This window comes from Phasianus colchicus, chromosome 2, assembly GCF_987193195.1.
Source record: "Phasianus colchicus chromosome 2, bPhaCol1.hap1.1, whole genome shotgun sequence".
NCBI lineage: Eukaryota > Metazoa > Chordata > Aves > Galliformes > Phasianidae > Phasianus > Phasianus colchicus.
This window is the reverse complement of record NC_143437.1, coordinates 48026171-48047010: the sequence shown is the minus strand read 5'-3', so window position 1 is coordinate 48047010 and position 20840 is coordinate 48026171. Positions and strand designations below refer to the sequence as shown.

The 20840-nt window shown below is 43.8% G+C and overlaps 1 protein-coding gene across 1 annotated transcript; it reads left to right on the top strand.

The window, feature by feature from the left end:
- Nucleotides 1–239: 239 nt before the first annotated feature.
- On the top strand, nucleotides 240–18377 carry LRP11 (LDL receptor related protein 11). Its single transcript, XM_031612010.2, has 7 exons — nucleotides 240–830; nucleotides 5402–5565; nucleotides 7882–8023; nucleotides 10014–10139; nucleotides 10849–11061; nucleotides 16475–16576; nucleotides 16852–18377. The coding sequence occupies exons 1-7, from the start codon at nucleotides 275–277 to the stop codon at nucleotides 17004–17006; spliced, it is 1458 nt and encodes a 485-aa protein (XP_031467870.2). The 5' UTR covers nucleotides 240–274; the 3' UTR covers nucleotides 17007–18377.
- The last annotated feature ends 2463 nt before the right edge of the window (nucleotides 18378–20840 follow it).

Below are 20840 nucleotides of genomic sequence, written 5' to 3'. Positions count from 1 at the left end.
CACCCAGCCGCTCCTCTCGTTCCCCTGTGGCGCCAACTCGCTCTCCAGGCCCGCCCGCAGCCCGACGGGCTCGGTGCCGTCCCCGCCCGAGGCCGAGGCGGCGGGGCGGTGCCCGCGTTGGCCCCGCCCGGCGGAGCTGTTCAGGGCGGCGGGTGCTGAGCACCGCCGTGCCAGGCAGCCGGGCGGGGCCGGCGCCTCCCCGCGCCGCGCTCGAGGGTGCCGGCGGGGGGAGCCGGGCCCGCCGCCGCCACCGCCGCCACCGCCGCCTGGGGCCATGGCGGCGCTGGTGCTGGTGCTGCTGGCGGCGCTGGGCGGGCGGGCGCTGCTGCCGGGCGCGCGGAGCGCGGCGCCGCTGGCCGAACTGCGCTCGCAGATCTCGGGCGTGGAGTCGCTGCTGGAGGAGTTCCGCCGGCAGCTGAAGCAGGAGGAGCCGGGACCGGAGGCGGCGGGGGGCGGCGGAGAGCGGTGCGGCGGCAGCGGCGGCTTCTCGGCCAGGCCCGACTCCATCATCCGCACCAAGGACTCCATCGCGGCCGGCGCCACGTTCCTGCGGGCCCCGGGCGGCGCGGCGGGCTGGCGGCAGTGCCTGGACGCCTGCTGCGCCGAGCCGCGCTGCACGCTGGCCGTGGTGCAGGCGCCCGGGCGGCCGCGGGCGGCGGCGGAGCTGGGCTGCTTCCTTTTCAACTGCACGCACCGCGGCCGGCCCGTCTGCCGCTTCGCCCCGCACCGCGGCTACAGCACCTACAGCCGCCTCGCCCCGCCGCCGCTCGCCGACGACGCCGCCGCTTCGTCCCGCGGGGCGGCTCTCGTCCCGCCCGCCCTGCCGCCGGGTAAGGGCCGCCGCGCGGAGGGGACGCGGGCAGCGCGGGCGGGGGCCTCGCCAAGATGGCTTCGTGCGGGGACAGCGGCGCCCCGCGCGCGGAAATGGCGGCGGCCGCCGGGAGGTGCGGGGCGGGGGGAGGGGAGCGGCCGCGGGGCCGGGGCGGCCCGGCAGAGCGCTCCGAGAGGGGCTGCCCGTGTGCCGCCCGGAAGGTACCGCCCTGCGCAGGTTTCCCGTGCGCCCGATTTGGGATAGAGCCTTCTTGAGAGCGCCGGGGTCAGGCTGACGGAGCGGGGGTCGTTTCGCAGACAGAGCGGAGGTAGCGTGGGAGCTCTGTGTAACCGCCAGAGTCCAGGCCGCGTGAAAAGCAGCGCTTTGATCAGCCCTGAAGGGTGTTTAAGCACAAGGCAATCCAGAGCGAAACCCTGTCAGTGAAAACAGCTCTGTATCTGAAAACATAGCCAATTTCCTAACACCTGATCGACGGAGCCTGCACTCTCTCCCACCTCCTGCGAATACCTTCCGTTGTTGAATGGTTGCGTCTGAACTCCTGCCTTAATTTAATTACCTTCTATTGACAGTATTTCCTAAACATTTTCCTAAATGTCTTCCTTCATAAATGCCCTCATCAACATTCACCTTGGGTACAGACCCAGGTAAGCAGATTGCTGCATCCATCTCCCTACCCACGTAACCAAGTGCTGCATGCAGCCTGAAGGAAAGAAACCTGGTGGTGGTGTGAACGAAGACAGTGTGCATTGGAGGCCCCTGGTGTTGCTCCATTGGCTGGGGGGGCCTCAAAGTTGACTAGCAGTTCTGCCCATGTTATGAAAACGCCAGTGGAGGCTCTTGGATGTGGGGGAGAGTGGGGGCTGGCTTTCTGGAAGTTTTCTGAAGGGCCTGGATAGGTAAGCTAGAAAACTAGAGGGAGATATCTGTGGGATTGAGACAAGGGTAAGATTGGAGAGACCCAAGGTATGGCTTTGACATTTACAGCTGGGCGAGTTCTACACCCACACTGTTGTTAATGTAGCAGTTTCTGGTAATGGTGTTTTATAACCCTGCACTTGCGAGATAGAAGGCTTAACACTGGAGTTAAGTCAGAGAGAATTGAGCAGCTTTGAAACCTTCAAAAATACCTTCAGATGTCCTTTGTCATTTTGAACTGCCTTAATTCCACCAAAATGCGGCCCTAGTGTAGAGTGCAGTTCTGTCATATTGTAAATAATACCATTGCTGAAGCAATAATCTGCCTATTACAAATCTTGAATTCCGAAGCCTTGCTTCTTTGGCTGATTTTGTGACTATCAGCACTGGGCTAGCAAAGCCATTTCTGTTCCTAATCTGCAAATTGCTCCACGTCCTGTTGGGTTTATTTAGGAGTCTGCCCTGCAGGCGGTATCAGAAGCAGGAGATTATGACTCCTTCATGCAATTAAGTCAGAGCTAAAGCAGAGCCGCAGAGGAGAATGAACTTCTATTCAAACATCTGCCATCCGTGACATAAACCAGGAAAGATAAATAAAATTAAGATGAAATTATTTTGTTGTCTGATATCATGTTACCACTGCATTCTTGAATTACATTGAAAATTAATCTGGGCAATGTGATGAGGATGGATCTCTTTTCCCTTATGTCACCACATGGTTGAATTTGGGAAATTGGGGAAATATCTTTGGTTTCAAGATTTTATGTCATCGGGGAATCTTGCCTTACCTGTTCTTTCCTTTCAGGATACTGTGGTATTGGGTCTTCTGTTTCTCTTTGGGAATCCCAAACAAACACCTGTCCATGAATATGGTGTCCCTGTAATTCAAAAGTATTTCTGAGCAGTAGTGTACAGCAATCACTATGGCAGTTTGATTTTGTTTGTGTTAAGGACCTTCAGTAATCTGAAACCAATTGCAGTGACAGATATGTATTCTTCAGATCACGTGCACCTCTGTGTACTTCCAGGACAGCCCGTGCTGGGGTGAGCTTTGGAGGCTGAATTACCCAGTTTAAATCAGCCTTGATTTTTCCCTGAGTTTACACCCAATTCATTGCAGATTTAAGTGGCAGATTTATTTAGCACATTTGGGCAGTTTGTGCTGTGTTAACACTGAAAGCCCACTGAAAGAGGAGGAAAACCTTTTTGCCTTTGTTAGACAAATTCTTTAATTCTGGACAAAGAAGGAGTGCTTGAATGCTTCAACAGAGATGTTCAGCTTCCATCTCTGATACTCAGCACTGTTGCACAGTGGGAGATGCAGTATTAGGATAAAACAATATCATGGGAATTCGGTAGTGAAACAGCCCTTTGCTGCAAAGCCCTCACTCAGGCAACTAGCTGGCAGCTCTGTTACTGGTGGGCCACATCTGTGTGAAGGAGGATGGAGAACAGGAGAATCAAGCCTGTTGTGTTCCCCCTGCTTATGAAAAAGGAGTTGCTTATAAAGTTACAGCTCCTTTCAGTTCACGGGTCTGCCCCATCCCATGCTACAGTCTTTCTCAGGTCAGTTTTTTCTTCAGAAGAGCAAGAGATGAGTTGATTTGATGTTGATTAACCTTTCTGAAAATATTCTGGCAGTGTACAAGCAGGTGTTGTGCTTTCATTCTGTGTTTTGACGGGAAGGAATCTCTGTGGCATGCCTCAGCATGAAGTGGCCCAGCACAGCTCCTGCCAGCAGTATGGCTCGAGCTGCTTCAGGGTAGCATTCATCTGGAAAGGGAAAATATATCAGGTTGGATATTAGAAAATATTTCTTCCTTGAAAGAGTAATGAGGCAGTGGCAAGGGTGCTGGGGGAGGTGGTGGAGTCACTGTCCCTAGAGGGATAGTAAACCATGTGGATGTGGCACTGAGGGACATGGCTGTTGGGCATGGTGGTGATGGGCTGGTGGTTGGGCTGGGTAACCTTAGAGCTTTCTTCCAGCTTTTATGATTCTATGATCCTTATTGCTAATGGTTCAAGGGAGCTGGGGCTTGCCTCTGTCTCAGAGTTAGCAGGGAAACCATCAAGTCGTGTAAAGCAGACAGGTGGCACACAAACACTTCCCAAGTAGGAAGCAAAGGAAGCTGTGCCATCTCAGACCCAGGTCAGTCAGGTCAGTTCATTATCCTCTTTTGACAATGATGAGTAAAGTGAATAATTTGTAAAAATGGCACATAATTCATAGATACCAAATAAGAGTTACCGTGGCACCATGCTGTTGGTGTTTAGTAATAGTATTTTTTTTTGCACCTAAATGGTGCTTTTTAAACATCCTTGGTTCTGAAAACTGTGTGTGTAAACATTAGGCAAAGCTTCCTGCGCCAGCTGGATCACTAAAAACTGTTTTAGACTTTCTTATGTTGGATTCTATTTTAAGTTATTTGTACATTTTCCTATGTTAAGGCACTTGCATTGGAATTTTCTGTCTTTGGTTTCATCTGTTTTTCTTTGAAGGCTTCATTAGAATGTCTTAGAGAAAAGCAACAGAGAGGGGGTCTCCTCTTCTGTTAGTGGCAGTAATGTGTGCCACTGCTTTGTGAGCTCTGTGCCTTCACGCAGGTTCTTGAGACTGGTCAGGGGTGCATGCCAGGCAGATCCCCACACTGGTAGCAAGCACCTTGTCTTTCCTCATGTTCTACCAAAGAGAGGATTTACAGGCATATGCTTATGAGGTGCTTTTCAGAGCTGAACGTCAGTGTTCTTTGCATCTACCTACTTTCAGCAACCCTGACTGTTGTGTGTTCATCCTCCTAGAAATGGAAGGAAGATGACTCCTGCAGATAATTAGGCCTGAAAGTTCTATTTTCAGTAAATCCGGTGCAGTTTGAAGAAGTGAGCTGTTGTGGATTGCTTGCACAGGGTCAGAGGGAAAGCAGAGAGCAAAGAACCGTGCCACTTCAGAGAGCCAGGAATGCACTGTGCTCAGAGAATGAAAGAAAGCTGGTCAGGGAACTACAAAAAGATAAGATCTTGTGGCTAGAGTAGTTGAATGCTGATGTGTAGAACTAGATCATATCCCTCTCTTCCCTGGACTTTCTGAATGCTGTGGACAAATTACTTAAGCCACATCTCACAGGCTGTTTCTCTTAAGGTACCATCTGCTTTCTTAGAATCATAGAATGGCTTGGGTTGGAAGAGACCTCAAGGACCATTAATTTCCACCACAGGCAGGGTTGCCAGCCACTGGATGATGTACTAGATCAGATTGCACAATGCCCCATCCAACCTGGCCTTAAATTCCTCCAAGGATGGGGCATCTACAGCCTCTCTGGCAACCTGTTCCAGCACCTCACCGCCTCCCCCTGACATCTAATCTAAATCTCCCCTCCTTTAGTTTGAAACCATTACCCCTTGTCCTACCACCATCTGACAGCACACTCAGCTAACAGATGCAGACATGCTGACGCAGTTTAACTGCGTGGTCTTCCCACAAGACTTGGAAAGATTGCTGCTGAGTGCTGAGTAGTGTTTGTCCTCTTTTTCAGGAAGTTGCACAGTGGTGAATCAATAACTTAACCAAGAAAAATATGTTTGATATAAATAATTACTGAATTCCCTTTGATGAATGACCAAGCCTCTCTCTCTTTTTTTTTTTCTTTTAATTTGAAGAAGAAGAATTTGATGAGCCTCCAGTGTGCAAGGCAGGACAAGATCTTGTGCTGCAGTCACCTGTCGACTGGGTGATTTTGGATGGTCGCGAAAGTTCAGACGACCACGGAATTGTGCAGTATGAATGGACGTTGCTGCAAGGTGATTCATCTGTTGAAATGAAGGTACACATGGAACCGCACACGTAGCCAGTTATTTGCAGGTTGTTGTATTCAGTGTAGCTCAGGTTTAAATGTAGGGCTAAAAATATTAAATGTGTTTGAATGAGTATGGCTAACAAGCACCGTAATTAGAAAGACTGCACAGCCTGAGATTTCATGTCTTGTGGGTTTTGTAGTTCATCTGTATCCAGTGTGGCATGTAACAATCAGCAGCAAATGTGTAGATTCTAATGTGTTTCAGCTCTGCTTTCTTTCCTTGTTCTTTGTTCTCAGTGAACTTCGTTTTCAGCCTATGTGATCCAGGTTAGAGATACTTCAATAATTCAGTTACTGAAAGTAATAAGATATTTCACTAGCAGTCTTTCTGTCAATGTTTGTGGAGAAACTGCAAGGAAATGTCTGATGTAGACCTTGTAAGATATCATGAGATCCTATTTTATTATACGTGTAATTGGGTTTCAGCTTAAAATTAACCGTCAGGAGTGGGATTCTCCATTCTACCCTCGTTTACAGCTCCTATAGGAGCAGCAGAAAAGGAAAGGAAAAATGCTTCAAATCCAAAGTGCCAACTCACAGCCTGTACACAGGCCATGGTGTTCAGGGCACACCGTTAAAAGGGTGTGTACCATAGACATCATTGTTGCTGATATGCTGATGATGGATAGGAAGAGTTTAAATAGGACAGGACCAGCAACAGGAACAGTCCAATATCCAAGAGCCACCATGAGCCTCCTTCCTGTTTGTAAGGTCCTTAGATAGAGTTTTTATTTATTTAAACCTGCAAAATTCTCACATTCATCTTAGTGATTTCTTCTTATTTAGTAAATAAAAACAACTTTGAGAGGCTTCTGCTTAAACAGATGCTTTTTTGTTGTGTTCAAACTGTTGTGTTCAAATGAGCAGGGATTTCTCCCACAGGCATGTACGCTGATGGTTATCCTCTGCAGTTTAATTTTTAGAGATGAATTGATAGCTGTGATAATTCATACACATTTAGTTTGCTATCTTCAGTGTTTTTGTTGTCATCTTGATGCCAGTGGATTTCTTGTGATCGATTCTTCGTAAACTGTACATGAACCACAGCTGCCAGGGAAAATGGGATTGTGTTTATTTATGATAACTGGCACCTGTTGCTTTGTAGTTAGGTACCAAAAATAAATAAAAAGTACCGGACACAGAAAGACTGCTATAAAGAGTTCTTATCGTACTGTAGAGAAAAGACAGTGTTTTTTTGTTTTGGTTTGGTTTTTTGGTATTGTGACTGCTTAGCTTAAGGATATTGTGCTTCTCAGATTGCTATCCATATGCTGTAGCTGAGAAACTCTGTGGCAGTTGTGGGTGATTGTTGTTTTTTTTAATGCTGATTATCTGGAAAGTTCTCTAGTTTGAGCCAAAGTTTGGAACAAAGCAGGTACAGTCAGGCATCCTTCAGGGCAGAATGGAGATAAAAAGGGAAGCACAGGGATGGTGTGTTCTGAAGTCAGCTGTGCTTCTTTGGAACTGCACTGAGAAGAGAGCTGTACTTTGCAGTTCATGAGTTTTAAATACCACACTTGCACTCCCAGCAGTCATGGTGAAGGACAGCAGATGCCTTTTTGAGCATATTTAGTTCCGTAATACAATAAACAATAATATTCTGCAGTGTCATATCCATCCTAAGGAGGTAATCAATAGAAGGCTGAGGTAACAGTACATTTCAGTAAACACAAATGGAAAGAATTTTTGTGTTAGGAAATTAACTTCCTGGAAGAAAAAAATGAATTTACCAATATAGGTCTTTATAAAGGTAGGCCTAGGACTCTTTTAACATATTTTTGGAAATTCCAATTCTCTTTGTGTGAAAAGCATTGCACAGAAATAATGTACTTAGTCGTAGAAGTTACAGACAGATCCTTTATTGTAGAGAGCAGTGAGGTCATTGCTGCCTACAACTTCCTGAGGAGGAGAAGCAGAGAGAGAGGTGCTGGTCTCTTCTCCCTGATCACCAATGGTAAAACATGAGGGAACTGCATAAAATTGCACCAAGGTAGGTTCAGACTGCACAATAAGAAAAATGTATGTACTGCGTGGTAAAACACTAAAACAGGCTTCCTAGTGGGGTGACTGATGACCCATGGCTATCGGTCTTCAAAAGGCATTTGGACAGTGTGCTCAATAATATACTTTAACTTTTGGTTGGCCCTGATGTAGTCAGACAGCTGGAATAGATCTCTGAACGTCTCTTCCAACTCAGCTATTGCGTTGTATTGTGTTGTACTGTACTTTGCTCTTCTCTGCTCTACTCCAATCCCTTTTTTTTTTCACAATTTCTTTTGCCAGGTACCACAGCCAGGAACGCTGAAGCTGTCTCATCTTCAGGAAGGCACATTCATTTTCCAGCTCACTGTGACAGACACTGCTGGTCAGCGGAGCATGGATAATGTCTCTGTGACTGTTCTTCCCATGGCTCATTCTGCAGTAGGTGAGAAACTGACTGCAGCCATTGCTCATATGACATCCAGGGTATCCTGCTCAGAGCGAGGTTCTTGATGGAGGCAGAAATCTTATTCTCCATTTCTATCATATTATTTCACCCCTATTTGTTGTATAATAGCATCTCTTTTCATTTTGAGTTGCTGCTTCAAATTGAAGAAGCAAACATCACATTTGTTAGTGCAGTAATACTTCAAACTTTTAAATATTCATACCTATACTGCTAATAAGCAGGTAGGGTTGGAAATACTGACATACGCATCAGACACACTGTAACTGTTCACTGTGTGGTCAAGAGGGGTATGGAACAGGACAGGATTTGTGCTACAGGGAATACCCAATGCACTTCAGCTTTACTGTGTAACATTTGTTAAACAGTGAAGCCTTATGTTATTGTGAAAATCAAAACTAGAACTGACCCGTCATTTTTTAAACTCTGACCTTGAGAAACATTCAAAAACTTAAAAGGTAGAAGAAAAGATTTCAGTAGCTGTCAGTTTGGGGCTCTTTAATGTAATAACTTCTAATTATGTTGTAATTAGCAGGATGCTAATACAGATCTGCTGCTATGGCACAAAGTAAAGGGTAAGCTAGCATCATTAATGTGTTCAGCTGACCCAGTGAAAGCTCTGCACCACTGCAGTATCACTACATGAGAGGGTTGTCCCAGTGGCAATAAATAGGTATCATGAAAAGCTGCTTATGAATCTGTTTAATAATATCTGTGCTCCAGTAATGGGCAATAGAGTCCTATTCAATAATGCTTAATTCAGCAAAAGCAGTCAGAGAAGTTTGCTGATTTCTTTATTTTTTTGCTTTGAGCATCTGTAGCATCTCTTGAGTGGAACATGTAGAGGATTTGCTTTTTTTTTTTTTTTTTCCCCCTAATCTCCCAGTTATGTTTGCACTTCAGGCACTACTGCCATAGTTAAACCAGTACACAGTGCCTCAATGCACACAGGATTGTTATTAGGACTGAAATTAATGAGATGCATTTCCAGAGTATGATTTGGGGATTTAAAACATATTCCTGTGTTCCTGCCATACTTTCATTTGCAGTGCACAGGTTTAATGTTGTTGCTGTGGTATATAGCAGTATGACAACCAAAGGCTGTCAATTACTTATGCAGATTGATTTGCTGTTGGAACCATAATCCAACACTGATTTTGACAGTGCTTTACAAAACGATGAAATGTACTGCTGTTGAAAGGACAAAACACATATATAAAACACCTGATAATTACAAGGGTCAGGATGAGTTTCAGGAAAACTTTTAGTATGCAGCTGCAATTATGAAATATCAAGGAGCATTCTCAGTTTCTTGAGAAATCTAAATACTGAAGCAGGCAGCAGGCAGTTCTCTTTACAAGTAAAGATCACTTGTAAAACCTTGTGCTCAGACCTGTTCTGGCAAGTGCTTCATAGGAGTCAGTGGATTGTTCATGTGGATAAATGATGAACATTCTTCAAGCATCCTAATTACTTTAAGAAAACATTCCACCCCATACAGTCCATAGGTGTGCCTGTAAGATAACTTACTGTCAGTGATACAGAATGGGGATGTGGTAGGAATTACATGTTGGAGAAATGCAGTTCCAGCCACCAAGATTTCATTTATTTTCAGGACTGTTCTTAGTCCTCTAAGCCTAGAAAGATCTCCTTTCAGCATAGGCTGGCAGAATTTAAATTGCAGTAGGGCTGCTGCAAGGATTTTAGGGTACCACAGCCTCCAGGTTAAGTGAGTTTCTAGTAATACATTTCCAGAAGAGTGATGAGGGTGCCAGGAACAGCTATCAGCTGTATTAACTTTTCTGTTAATATAATATCGTGTAGCTGAGCCTGGTCTTTCTTCAGCTTTTTCTGTGGTTCTCGCCTGAATGTGTTTAGGGTTTTCCTGGGTGCTGCTGATTTTAATCGTTGACTCAGTACTTACTGTTTGGATTTGTCTTTTGGTAATTGGAGAATTGTTTTTCAACAGCCTGTGTCGGGGCTTGCTCTCGCTACCAGTTTATCTGTGATGATGGTTGCTGCATTGACATCACATTTGCTTGCGATGGAGTGAAACAGTGCCCCGATGGCTCCGATGAAACTTTCTGCCAGAACCGTAAGTGCCACGTGGGGTAACACTGGCTGTGAAAGTCACTGCAGATTGTACAACCAAAGGGAAATGATATCCCCCTTCATGGTTTCTCCTCTCTTGAACAAGCAGCTTGCTACCAGCACGGAACCACTGATTGGATATAATATGTGAGAAAGATTTAAGTCCACATAGAGCAGATGCTCAGAAATCAATTCCATTTTTTTTCAGTGTATATAAAAATGATCAGATGTCTCCAAAGAACAGATTTGGAGTTAATTTTCAAAACTGAAAAGATGGGTTCTTTCTGTCTTGATCTGAATGAGCATCTTAGAGGTACACTTCAAAGTGTAGCTGAGTACCTGACCAGAATGTGAAATGCTGGATATTTGAGCATGCAGGGGAACCGTCACTGTTGTTCTGTTAGTTTTCATTGTTTGCCTTCAACATTTGCGTGTGCTCAGCAGAGTGAACAAAAGTCATCAGAGGGTGAACTGTCATGATGGCTAACCACTTTCATTGATATTACAGTTGCTGGATTTCACTTTAGAGTTCATGAGTATATACTTGCTCTATAGCTGACTTTGGGCAACTGGTAACCTGCTAAGTACGTGGAACTCATGTTTCATTATATGTCTGAATCTAATGAGGTTGTTTAACCTACCTCTTGAGGTAGACTTGCAGAGTTCTCCATCAGAATATAAAAATTTTGATTCTTGATTCTATTACTATGTAGTCAGCCCAGGACGGAAGACGGTGACTCATTCAGCCCTCAGCACTACTCAGCAAAAGACTGTAGGACTGACAGAAAAAACAGATGAGAACTTATCTACAGAAAACACCCTGAAAGCCACTGTCAGAAATCAACTGCTTCTTTCACTGGATGCAGACATGTCTAACCAATCGCTTTCTCAGGGACCAAAAAAACAAAACAGTGGATTTGTGCCAGGTAAGAACTGAAAAGCATCGGTTTCAATAAATCACCCTATCTTGAGGAAGAAAATATCTTTTACCCTAATCTAAATTAAACTGGCTTCAGGTGTCCGGTTGAGAGAAAACTTTTGCAAATGTTAAAAAACAAACAAACAAACAAAAAAACAACAAAAGCAACTTGCAATAGGAAAGTTACCAGTGAGTATTGCTTTATAATTTTCAGGTCTGCTTCTTACTATATGCAGAATACAAAGAAAACAAAGAAAAAGTTAAAATGCAAAGAAAAAGTTAAAATGCAAAGAAAAAGTTAAAATGCAGAAACACCACAAAAAAAACCACAGTCTAAGAAGCGAAACAGGCAGAGAGCTAAATACAAGCTCTGTCTTCCACAGGTTCACCTGTGTAAGCTGATGTTTTTATTTGTAGCATGGTACGTTCAGCACAATGTAACAAAGTACTATTCAACTTGAGGAAAAGTAATTGTATCTCTTCCGGTGCTAATTGATGGTTGTTTTCTTATTATTTTTGTTTGTTTGATTCTTCGTTGAAGTGGTATCTTGGTTATTATGGGCACTTCTTTTCTGAATTGTACCTCCAGGACAGGAGAAATCTTTCATCACTACAGAGTAGGTTTGGTCTTTGGTAACAAACAACCTCAAGTCCCTAGTAGTATTCTCCATACTGGCTGCAAGCCCGTTGTGAGTCACTGTGTAGTGATATTACAGGCATCAGTCATCAAACATTGCCTTGGTAAAGCTCCAGAAGCTGCGATGAAATTGGTGTGCCTTTTAAGGCAGCCAAAATACAGGTGGTTCCTGCTGCTAAATTAAAATGACCTGAAATGGCAATTGAATAAAAGCAGATCTGTGCATGGAGCCTTAAATGAGTGCAAGACCTCCCACTTCTATTTCTTCAGAGTTCGGACAGATTCTTGCTCCACCAGGATGCAGCAGTGCTTAGTGCCCTCTGCTGCTGGCTCTCACAAAGGCCACTTCCCTGGTTCACACTTGTATCTTCAGATTCTTGAATTTCATCTGTGGAGTCTGCAAAGGGAGTGAAAATAATGATCAACAAGAACTTGATTGCTTCAGAGAGTATTTAGAAATTTATGGCAGTACATTTTTTCAAATGTTTCCACCTTTTTTGTCAGTGTAAAACAACCTCTTTGTTCCTTATCAGAATGAGTTAAAACTGAAGTAGGCCCCAAACCTGTTTGGCTCTCATAGTTCTGAGCGACACCTGATACAAGCCTACCTAAAATAGAGATCAAGTTGCCAAAGCACATTGCAGACTGTAGTGAAAAGCCAGCTGCTAACAGTCTTAAAAGCCACTGGGCTTGTGAATACAGAAGTAAAACTAAATTGAGATCGCTAAGCTTGGCAACCTATAATTGAATATTGCAATCAGACATTATAATCAGAAGTTCATGTAAGAGTGACACTTCTGTGCTGTCATTTCAGTGTCTGACCTTTGCACAGTAACTTGCACAGTTCTTGCTCTGAACGTAGCCTTGTACAGCAGTAAGCAATAAAAAAAAATAATAAAACTAAAAATAATGTGATGGGTTTTCAGTGGTTATTGTAGTACCAGAAACTGCTGTAATCTCATTTTAAACAGGCAAGATTTCCAGCTGACCATGTCTGTTTTTAATTCTTTTGACATCAGTCAGAATTTTCAGTTGAATTTTATGTAGGGATTTCCTTGTTGAAGAGAAAGACCCAGTGCTTAGTGAGCCAGTAGCTCAATACTTTTAACCAAAAAAACAGCAGGGAGCTTTTAAATAGCTATGGCTCAGTGCCAAAGGGGGTGCATGAGGTAGGATGTGAAGAGGAGCTAGGTACCCAGCTTCTAAGGGCAACTGACAAAATCTCCTCTGAGTAGCTGTACTCTCTTGCAAACATTTAAACTTGACAGGAGTCATACACTGTACATTAATGATTCCCCAGGGTCCACAGAAGTTCAAGTCCTACCCCACGAGAAAGCATCACAGTTGTTATGGACTTGAGCTGACAGACATCTAACACAGTCCTAAAAATACACCCAGATCCACTGAATTTAGTTTCTTCCCACCACTCTCATCTCCTTGAGATAACAGACCAAATTTAATAACTACAATTATGCTACATTTGCTACAAAAATGCAGTGACACTATGTGAGCATGTGTACATGTGTTTTATGTTAGATAACTGGCCCAGACAAAGGGAGAACTGGATTTGGTTCCCAAAGGTGCATCGTGTCTCACTTCCCATCTCTCAGAGAAGTGTCCATGCTGTTGTCAGTGAGACTTGTCAGCTCCCTGCAAGGATGTTTGATTTGGTTTAGAATAACAAGAGTAGAAAGTGTAGGTCAAAACCCTTCCTTAGTGGTAAGCACACCTACCCCGGGGATCCTGAATGCTTGTCCTTTCTCTAGTCATGCATGTTTTAGCCAGTGATTACTGAAAGTTAGATAGCCACTGTACTTTTATGCTGTAAGGAACCTGCTTTAGCAGGGGGGTGGACTGGATGATCTTCAGAGGTCACTTCCAATCCCTAAATTAAGTGATTGTGCCTGGAAGAATAGTATCAAGGGAAATTTATTCCAGAACGCCTTATCCTCCTAATAATTTACCTTAACCTGCTTTCTTTACTCTAGTAGATCCTCAAGTTTGGCTTTGATTTGGTACAATTTTTTGGTAAAGACTTACACTTTTTCACATTTTCATATCAATGTGCAAGTGCAAGGTAAGGACTATCTAAAACTTCTACCTGACCATGTAAGGATTAGGGAATTGGTAACAATAGAGTTATAAAAAGTCATTCACTGTTGACAGTGGATGACCCCTATTCTGCATGCCTGCATTTCCAGTGAGGTTCTTCTACAGCAGAGCAACTCCAGGGGAATGCCAAGTCCCACAGAGAGCCTACCTTGGGAGCCAAGTGCACAGAGTCTTTTCTAACAGACTCATGATTTACTTTTATCCAAGTTAGAAGACCAAATATTTTATTCCTAAGTTGGAGTGGATGCAGGAAGAGGAATTTGATGTCAATAGAGGAGTCCTTTCCCATTGCAGACATGCCTCCAGAGTGAGGTAACCCTGACTGCATCTCCTCCAAAGACCAGCTCAGCAATTCTGCATGGCTGCCTCCAGAGTGCCCTGGCATTAATTTCCAGGGAAGTTCTCAAGCTGAAACGAGCATTTGGCACTACTGCACTTGTAAATGAATTCAGTAAAAATTTAGTTGCAGCAATGGACCAGGTTCTAAGCATCAACAGGTTCTAGCAACCATGCTCATGTAGACAGGTTGAATTCATAAGAAGCCTGAAATTTTTCATTTCCCAGCATAGCAAACTCAAGTGTATAAATCACCGTAACAGCTTTGCATTCCCTGGCACAGGGTCTGTGCATCTCTCCAGGCTGCCCACACCAGCTGTTCTGCAGTACTGTTCAGGGGTGGGATTACAAAATTTGACTGAGTGCCCAAGCATTAGTCATGTTTTCACTGTAGAGGCACGAACAGCAGTAGCTGTTCCTTAGAGCTGAAATTTAGGGCACCCATAATGGGCTATAAACTGCAATTTTCCTAGGCACAGAATAGAAAATAATGAGAAAGTAAGAATAAAACCAAACTCACATAACATGCTTTAGCAGGCAGGCAAGAAGCCCAAATATGTCACATTTTATCACTTATTTCTCCTTTCTCCAAGTCCCAAGGCAAAGTCTCACAAGTTAGTTTCATACTTCTTCCTTTTCACCTGTTGCCCAATAGGTGCAGACACATACTGTGTCAGGCTCCCAAAACTGTTTGGGGAAGCCATTTTCTAGTTGATTAACAGATAAGATGTTGAATGATATTGCCCTCAGTAGCCTTCAGTCCTGAAGGAATAGCCCTAAATCCTAACAAAACTTACTGCTGCAAGATTTGCTGAAAGGATTCTGTTATTTTCCTGCTCTTTCAATTGTTTCCCACTTCTTTTCCATTTCGGTATATTTGCCAAAAGTCCTTACCAGCAGTTGACTTAAATATTCCCCCCCTTGCTCAAATGGAAGGGAAATAAATTTATAAAACAGGCATTCAGACGTGGCCTTGTTATACAGACAGGAGCAGCTCTAAAAAGGAGCTGATACTTTCTGGGAATTTCCAAAATAAAGAAAAATATTCATGTAATTCATTTAGGGAAACAAAACAGCTGCTGGTTTTGGTTTCAGTTACATTTGAGTTACTTTACACAGTTACACAGGTACCTTAAAGCCAGCACAGTTTACACTTAGCATTCTCTTAGATCCTTTCATATGCCTGAAGAACTCAAAAAAAACTTCATGTGAGGAGAAAGAGGAGGACTTATTTCTGAGGCATTTCCTGGTATGTGATGTTGGTGTTCATACATGCTTAGCCTTAATGACAGCCCAACAGGCCCAAAGCCTGGAAGGACACATTGTGTCTTAGTGTGGAGACATGAGCACTAACCTCACACCTGCAAGAAAGGAATAACTTTGGCTTGAGTTGAAAGGTTTTTGTATTTCCTCCTTACCCTGATGAGACAGCTTTCTGCTTTCTTGTTGAGTAGGAGGTAGATGAGTTATGTGTTCAAGCTAATTGACTGAACACTTCCCTTTTAACACCCACCTTTAAATGGAACGCCAGTTGTAATACTTCGTATTTTTCTGACGATGCAGCATAATGTTTCCACTTTTATCACTGCAGAGGAAACATATTTCCAAGAAATATTCACATTGCAGCCAAAGTGCCCAAACACAATCATTACATGAAAAAAAAAAATCACATTTCCAATTTTTGTGAAGGAAATGAATTAAGCTTTCACTCTTGCATTACGCAGCCCTATAGCTATCAGCTCAGGCTGCCAGTGTTAGAGTAAGAAGAAATTCTGGCTGCATTACTTTTTGCTCTCATGAAGCAAAACTGCAGTTGTCTCTGCTCCCAGAGTGAACACTTCTTGGCAGCAAAGTGTCTGCTCTCCTCCTGCGTTGTTACAAATGATGTTCAATTGCATCCTCTCTTCCATGCACAGCTGTGACTAAGTCATCATCTTTGAAACGTTTTCCCAAGATACTTTTGTGTCTTCCAAGAAGTTCTGCTTCTCTGTGTGGCGGATAGCAGGCAAAATTAAGGAAGTTTGGGCAGCCTTTATATTTCCTGCTTTATAAGCAAGAAGTATGAAGGTAACATAACTTGGAACAGCTTATTTTCATTGGAATGCAAGTGCTTTTAGTATGCTTTAGCTCATATTGATTGGTCCATGCCCTGTTACGAAAATATTTAAAAAGGAGTATTTACATCCTTTTTTTCAGTGGGAAGTGACCCTACTTAGGTTTGGTTGAAATGCACTGTGGTTTGTGATGCTAAAAATGAATTTACATTTTAGCATTAGTTTCACATTCTTTCAAGAATTCAAATCAGTATTCACTTGTCTTGCTTGGCTTTATGCAGATAACAGTTCCTCAGGGAAAAAAACAGATGATAAAAATGGAAATGGTGTAATTGTGCCAAAGAGAGATCAGCTCGGAGATGGTCGTCCAGTCCCAGAAACAGGTAAGTCTGACCATGTGAAGTCATTCTAAATTACATTAGAATTTTTCAGTCAAGTAACACAGACCCAGACATTACAGTCAAGAGCTGAACAGTGTGCTTCCATACTCTGAACCATTCTCAGCACACACAGTCACACATTTTAGTTTCTCAGTGTGAGTTGCACCAAATATTATCACCAAACTGATAGGCCAGCTGTATTTTTATGGAAGAATTTGAGTTCTTCCTCCACTGTTTCTTCACTGTATTAAGCATAATCTCTCTTACCCTTTCTGTAGGTGCTGTACTACCTTTGGCCTTAGGTTTGGCCATCACTGCTCTACTGCTGCTTATGGTTGCTTGCAGACTACGTTTAGTGAGACAGAAGCTTAAAAAAGCTCGACCCATTACATCTGAAGAGTCTGATTACCTCATCAACGGGATGTATCTCTAAAAATCAGATTTAGGTCTGTTGTTTTCTTCCCTTTCTTTTGTGTCCATGAACCTCTGCCTCTAAAAAAGGACCAAAATCCTTAGTTAAGTTTCAAACGTAGAAAAAGCTTCCATGATAAGGAAACATGTTCTCCCCCTTCAGTGATGAATACAGATGTAGATGGGTGTCTGTATTCAGAAGCTCAGAAGCGTTCAGGCTCCAGAGGGTAATTCTAGCTGGCTGTAGAAATGCCATGAGATGGAGAATTCCCCAGGGGACTTGGGATGCCCTCATCCTCCCCATGGCTACTGGGGCCCTAAGGTCAGATTGCTGGGGCAGCCAAGGCCAGCAGGTCCCCGTAGCATTAGCAGGGACAGAGGACAGCTTGCTACCACCCTGCTGCCACCAGCGTGCTCTGCACTGAGTACTGGGATGCTGTAGACCAACATGAGCATACGATCCAGCAGAGATGGATCCATGCACTTTCCACCTCAGACACTTGGAATGTTATCATAAAAAAAAAAATTGTTTTGCTTTGTTAACTAAAAGCAATTGCCGTCTAAGCACCAGCATTTGTATTGACATTTGGGATTTAAGGAACGGAACACATTTTGCATTCATAGTTTAAACCTCTGAGCAGCTAGCAAAGTCATGCTTACTAAATGTAAAATGAAAAAAGCAAGTACTTGAAGTTGGGACTTACCAGTGCCTGACAGCTGTTGTATGTGATCCCAGAGCTACATCTCTCCCCATATGGCAGGCTTCAGCCTTTTGTACCCACAGCTCAATGTGCTCCACCCTGTGAAAGAGCACTTGGCAGTGGCTGTTCTTCAAGGCACCAGCCCCAGCCTTGCTACACAGACTGGTTAGCAGCGTTGGTATTCTGCTGGGTAAAAACCAAAGTTAATTCTAGGCAGATGGGCACAGTCAGTGAGACTGACGCTTCTGGCAGAGTGATTAAAACCCGGCCGTGCTTCCCCCATAGCAAGGGATTCGTGCTGGTTAATTCTTAGCTCCCTGCAATGCTTGAAGGCTTCAGCAATGTGTCCCCATCCCAGCAAAATTCTCATAGAATTAGAGCAAGTAATCGATATGTGTGAGTGAACTTCAGATGTGTTAACAGTAAATTGTGTACAGTACATGTTATATATACATATATACATATAGACACCGTGCTGTCTACTTTGTTTGACTGTCCAAGGATGTCGCTTTCATCATGGGTCCCAGTAGAAATGGAGGCAAGACGAGGCATGCATCTTTTTGTATGTCGTCTTTTTACTTCAGTATCTTCAAGTCTACGAGAATATTGCCATGGTATACAAATAGTTCTTTGAGTTGCTCAGTCCTGATTACTTTATGGAAAATAGCTCTAATAAACCTATTTTATTCATACATTTCTTGCACTGCGTTTATCTTCAGCTACCAGCTAAACGTTCTTGACTTCCTCTCAGCTGTTAGGAGAGCTCAAAGTATGATACTGTGGGCAGACAGAAGCGTGTAGAACAGCCTCTATGAAATGGCCTTAGAAGAAGCTGGGATATGCGGTGGGGGGAACGTAGGGACATTTTGTTGCAGGAAGGCTGAGAAAGAGAGAGACAGACCTCCCCTCTTTATCCATTGTTGCTATCAAGAGCAAGGCTTGAGCCGTGCAACACAGCAGCTGTGGAAGTTGGACTGCCAGCAATGCTTTCCAGGGCCCTCCTGCTGAGTGAGGAAGAATCTGATTGTTCAGACTGCAGCAATTTATGGCAGGAGTCTCTCTGCTGCTATCATCCATTTCTAACCTGGAAGTACAGCTCCTCTTCCTACAGCAGGCATGGCAAATTGTACAAGATCCAAAAGATCACGTTATAAACATAGCCATCCAGAAAAGATGCACTGCCCACCTGCTTAGGGTGCATTTCCCATCACTGAAAAAATCATTCTTTGGCTTTGTTTGCAGTTTAGTGAAACAGCAAATCCTTCTTCACCATCTCCCCACAGCAGCAAGAAAAGCAGTACAGCACTTGGCAGCAGCTACCACTGTGTTGCAGTTGTCTGCCCAAAGACTTCTAAGAGGTGGTGGTGGGATTTGCTGCTATGCAGACCAACACACTAAGGTAACTGGAAACTCCCCAGCTAGCCTGAAATTAAGAAAAAACTCTTGCGCTTCACCAGAAAGGGTGGGCATCGTCAGCCATATTAAGAGCAAGACAAAGCCAGCTCAACTCCTGCAATTTGTACAAAACTCAGTAACATTCATTTTCTACAATTTATTTGCCTTCAAATGAGTGACACCAAATCACTGAGCAGAAGCACACCTGAGCACATCATGCTCTGCCCTCCCCACCGACTCCTGCAGCCCTCCTTGCAGCTCCCAGGGCTGACTGCAGACCGCCCAGCCCAGCTGCCTTCCAGCACCAGTGTCCCTTAGCCAGAGAAACAGAGAACACAGATTGTTCTGATGGCATACACCTATGGATGCTACTTCTCTGAGTATTATGAGAGGTCATCAAATTGTTTCATTGGTGTTTTAATACTGATCAAGGTACACATTTTGGTTACATTGCTTTTCTCTATTTTGAATTATTTTACTTTTCAGACACTTACATACACATAAGTGTACAATCCATTTTCAAGTACCAGGCAGCGCCTACCTGAATTGTATCTGCAATTTGGAATCCCATTTTTTTACGCAGTCCCATTCTGAATAGTCTTGGCCTGAAGGCCCCTACGTTCCATAGTCCTGCAGCATTATGGAGGGGCAGTTCCAGAAGCACATTTGCAAAACAAGAGTGCTGAGACAGATCAGCGTGATGCTCCACTTGTTTTTTAAACCCTAAATAAAGCATAAAGTTCCAGTCCAAACTGCACACGGTGGGTAGGTGGCGGGGAACCAGGCAGCACAAACACAGCACAACACAATGACCTCCCCATGTTCGGAACTGATTGTTTTGTTTTCTAGGGGCAAAAGCTGAAAGTACAAGCAATGGGAAAAAACTAGAAAAGATTCGAAGAGAGCTGACAGATCACAGAGGCAATTGTGATTACTCTGAAAGAAAAATAGAGCCCACAAAGCAATTTGGTCAGAGTAAGAAAAGGTAGAAGTATTTGTCAACAGGGAATATTTGGGGGAGAGGGAGATATGTAGAATTACCTTTACTGTGTATTTTTCAGCTGCTAGTTAGCTCAGGTAGGACACAAGAACACAGAGCTATGAGTACACGTGCAATACAGCAGAAACACCTGCAGGGCAGCAAATGCTCTGGACCTCTGGAGCACAGAGAAGCCTGCAAGCACTGAGCCACCACAGAAAGCCATCATAGAAATAACCTTTTATACGTTTCAAAGCATGTAAACCCATTTTAAAGATGCCAGAGCAGAAAATTTTAATATAGTTTTTCATACCTTCCAGTTCCTAATGCACAAAGGAAATGGCACTGACATTAAATTCAAAACAACTTTCTTCAGCCATGCTGTTCCCTACAACTGCACTGGATCAGCGATGTCCATAACTACCTAGCAGTACTGTAGTTAGAAAGGAAAGCCCAGAACCCTACAACTAGACAAGCCGACTGCCCTCAGCCAAAGAGGAACAACACTGCACACACACACAACTCACAGGCCTGGTGAGAACCCACTCGTGTGCTCTCTGAACACAATGGTGTCCACTGCAAGAAACTCCAATAAGCACCATACAACTGCATTTGCACGCCAGACTTAGTAACTGCTGCCATGTGCTGCAGCACATTAACTAAAAATGGACACATTTCTGGTCATATAGCATTTCCTATATAGGCTTGCTTTCTTATTGGATGTGCAATGTCTTGTGAAGGAAAGATTTTAGAAATAAAGAAATAAACCCAGACATCTAAA

Bases quoted from the DNA above. Each gene is read 5' to 3' on its own strand.
- LRP11 (XM_031612010.2), top strand. From the start codon at position 275: ATGGCGGCGCTGGTGCTGGTGCTGCTGGCGGCGCTGGGCGGGCGGGCG. The intron at 11,062-16,474 runs GTAAGAACTGAA...GGCTTTATGCAG, and splicing joins AAACAGTGGATTTGTGCCAG to ATAACAGTTCCTCAGGGAAA. The intron at 16,577-16,851 runs GTAAGTCTGACC...CCCTTTCTGTAG, and splicing joins TCGTCCAGTCCCAGAAACAG to GTGCTGTACTACCTTTGGCC.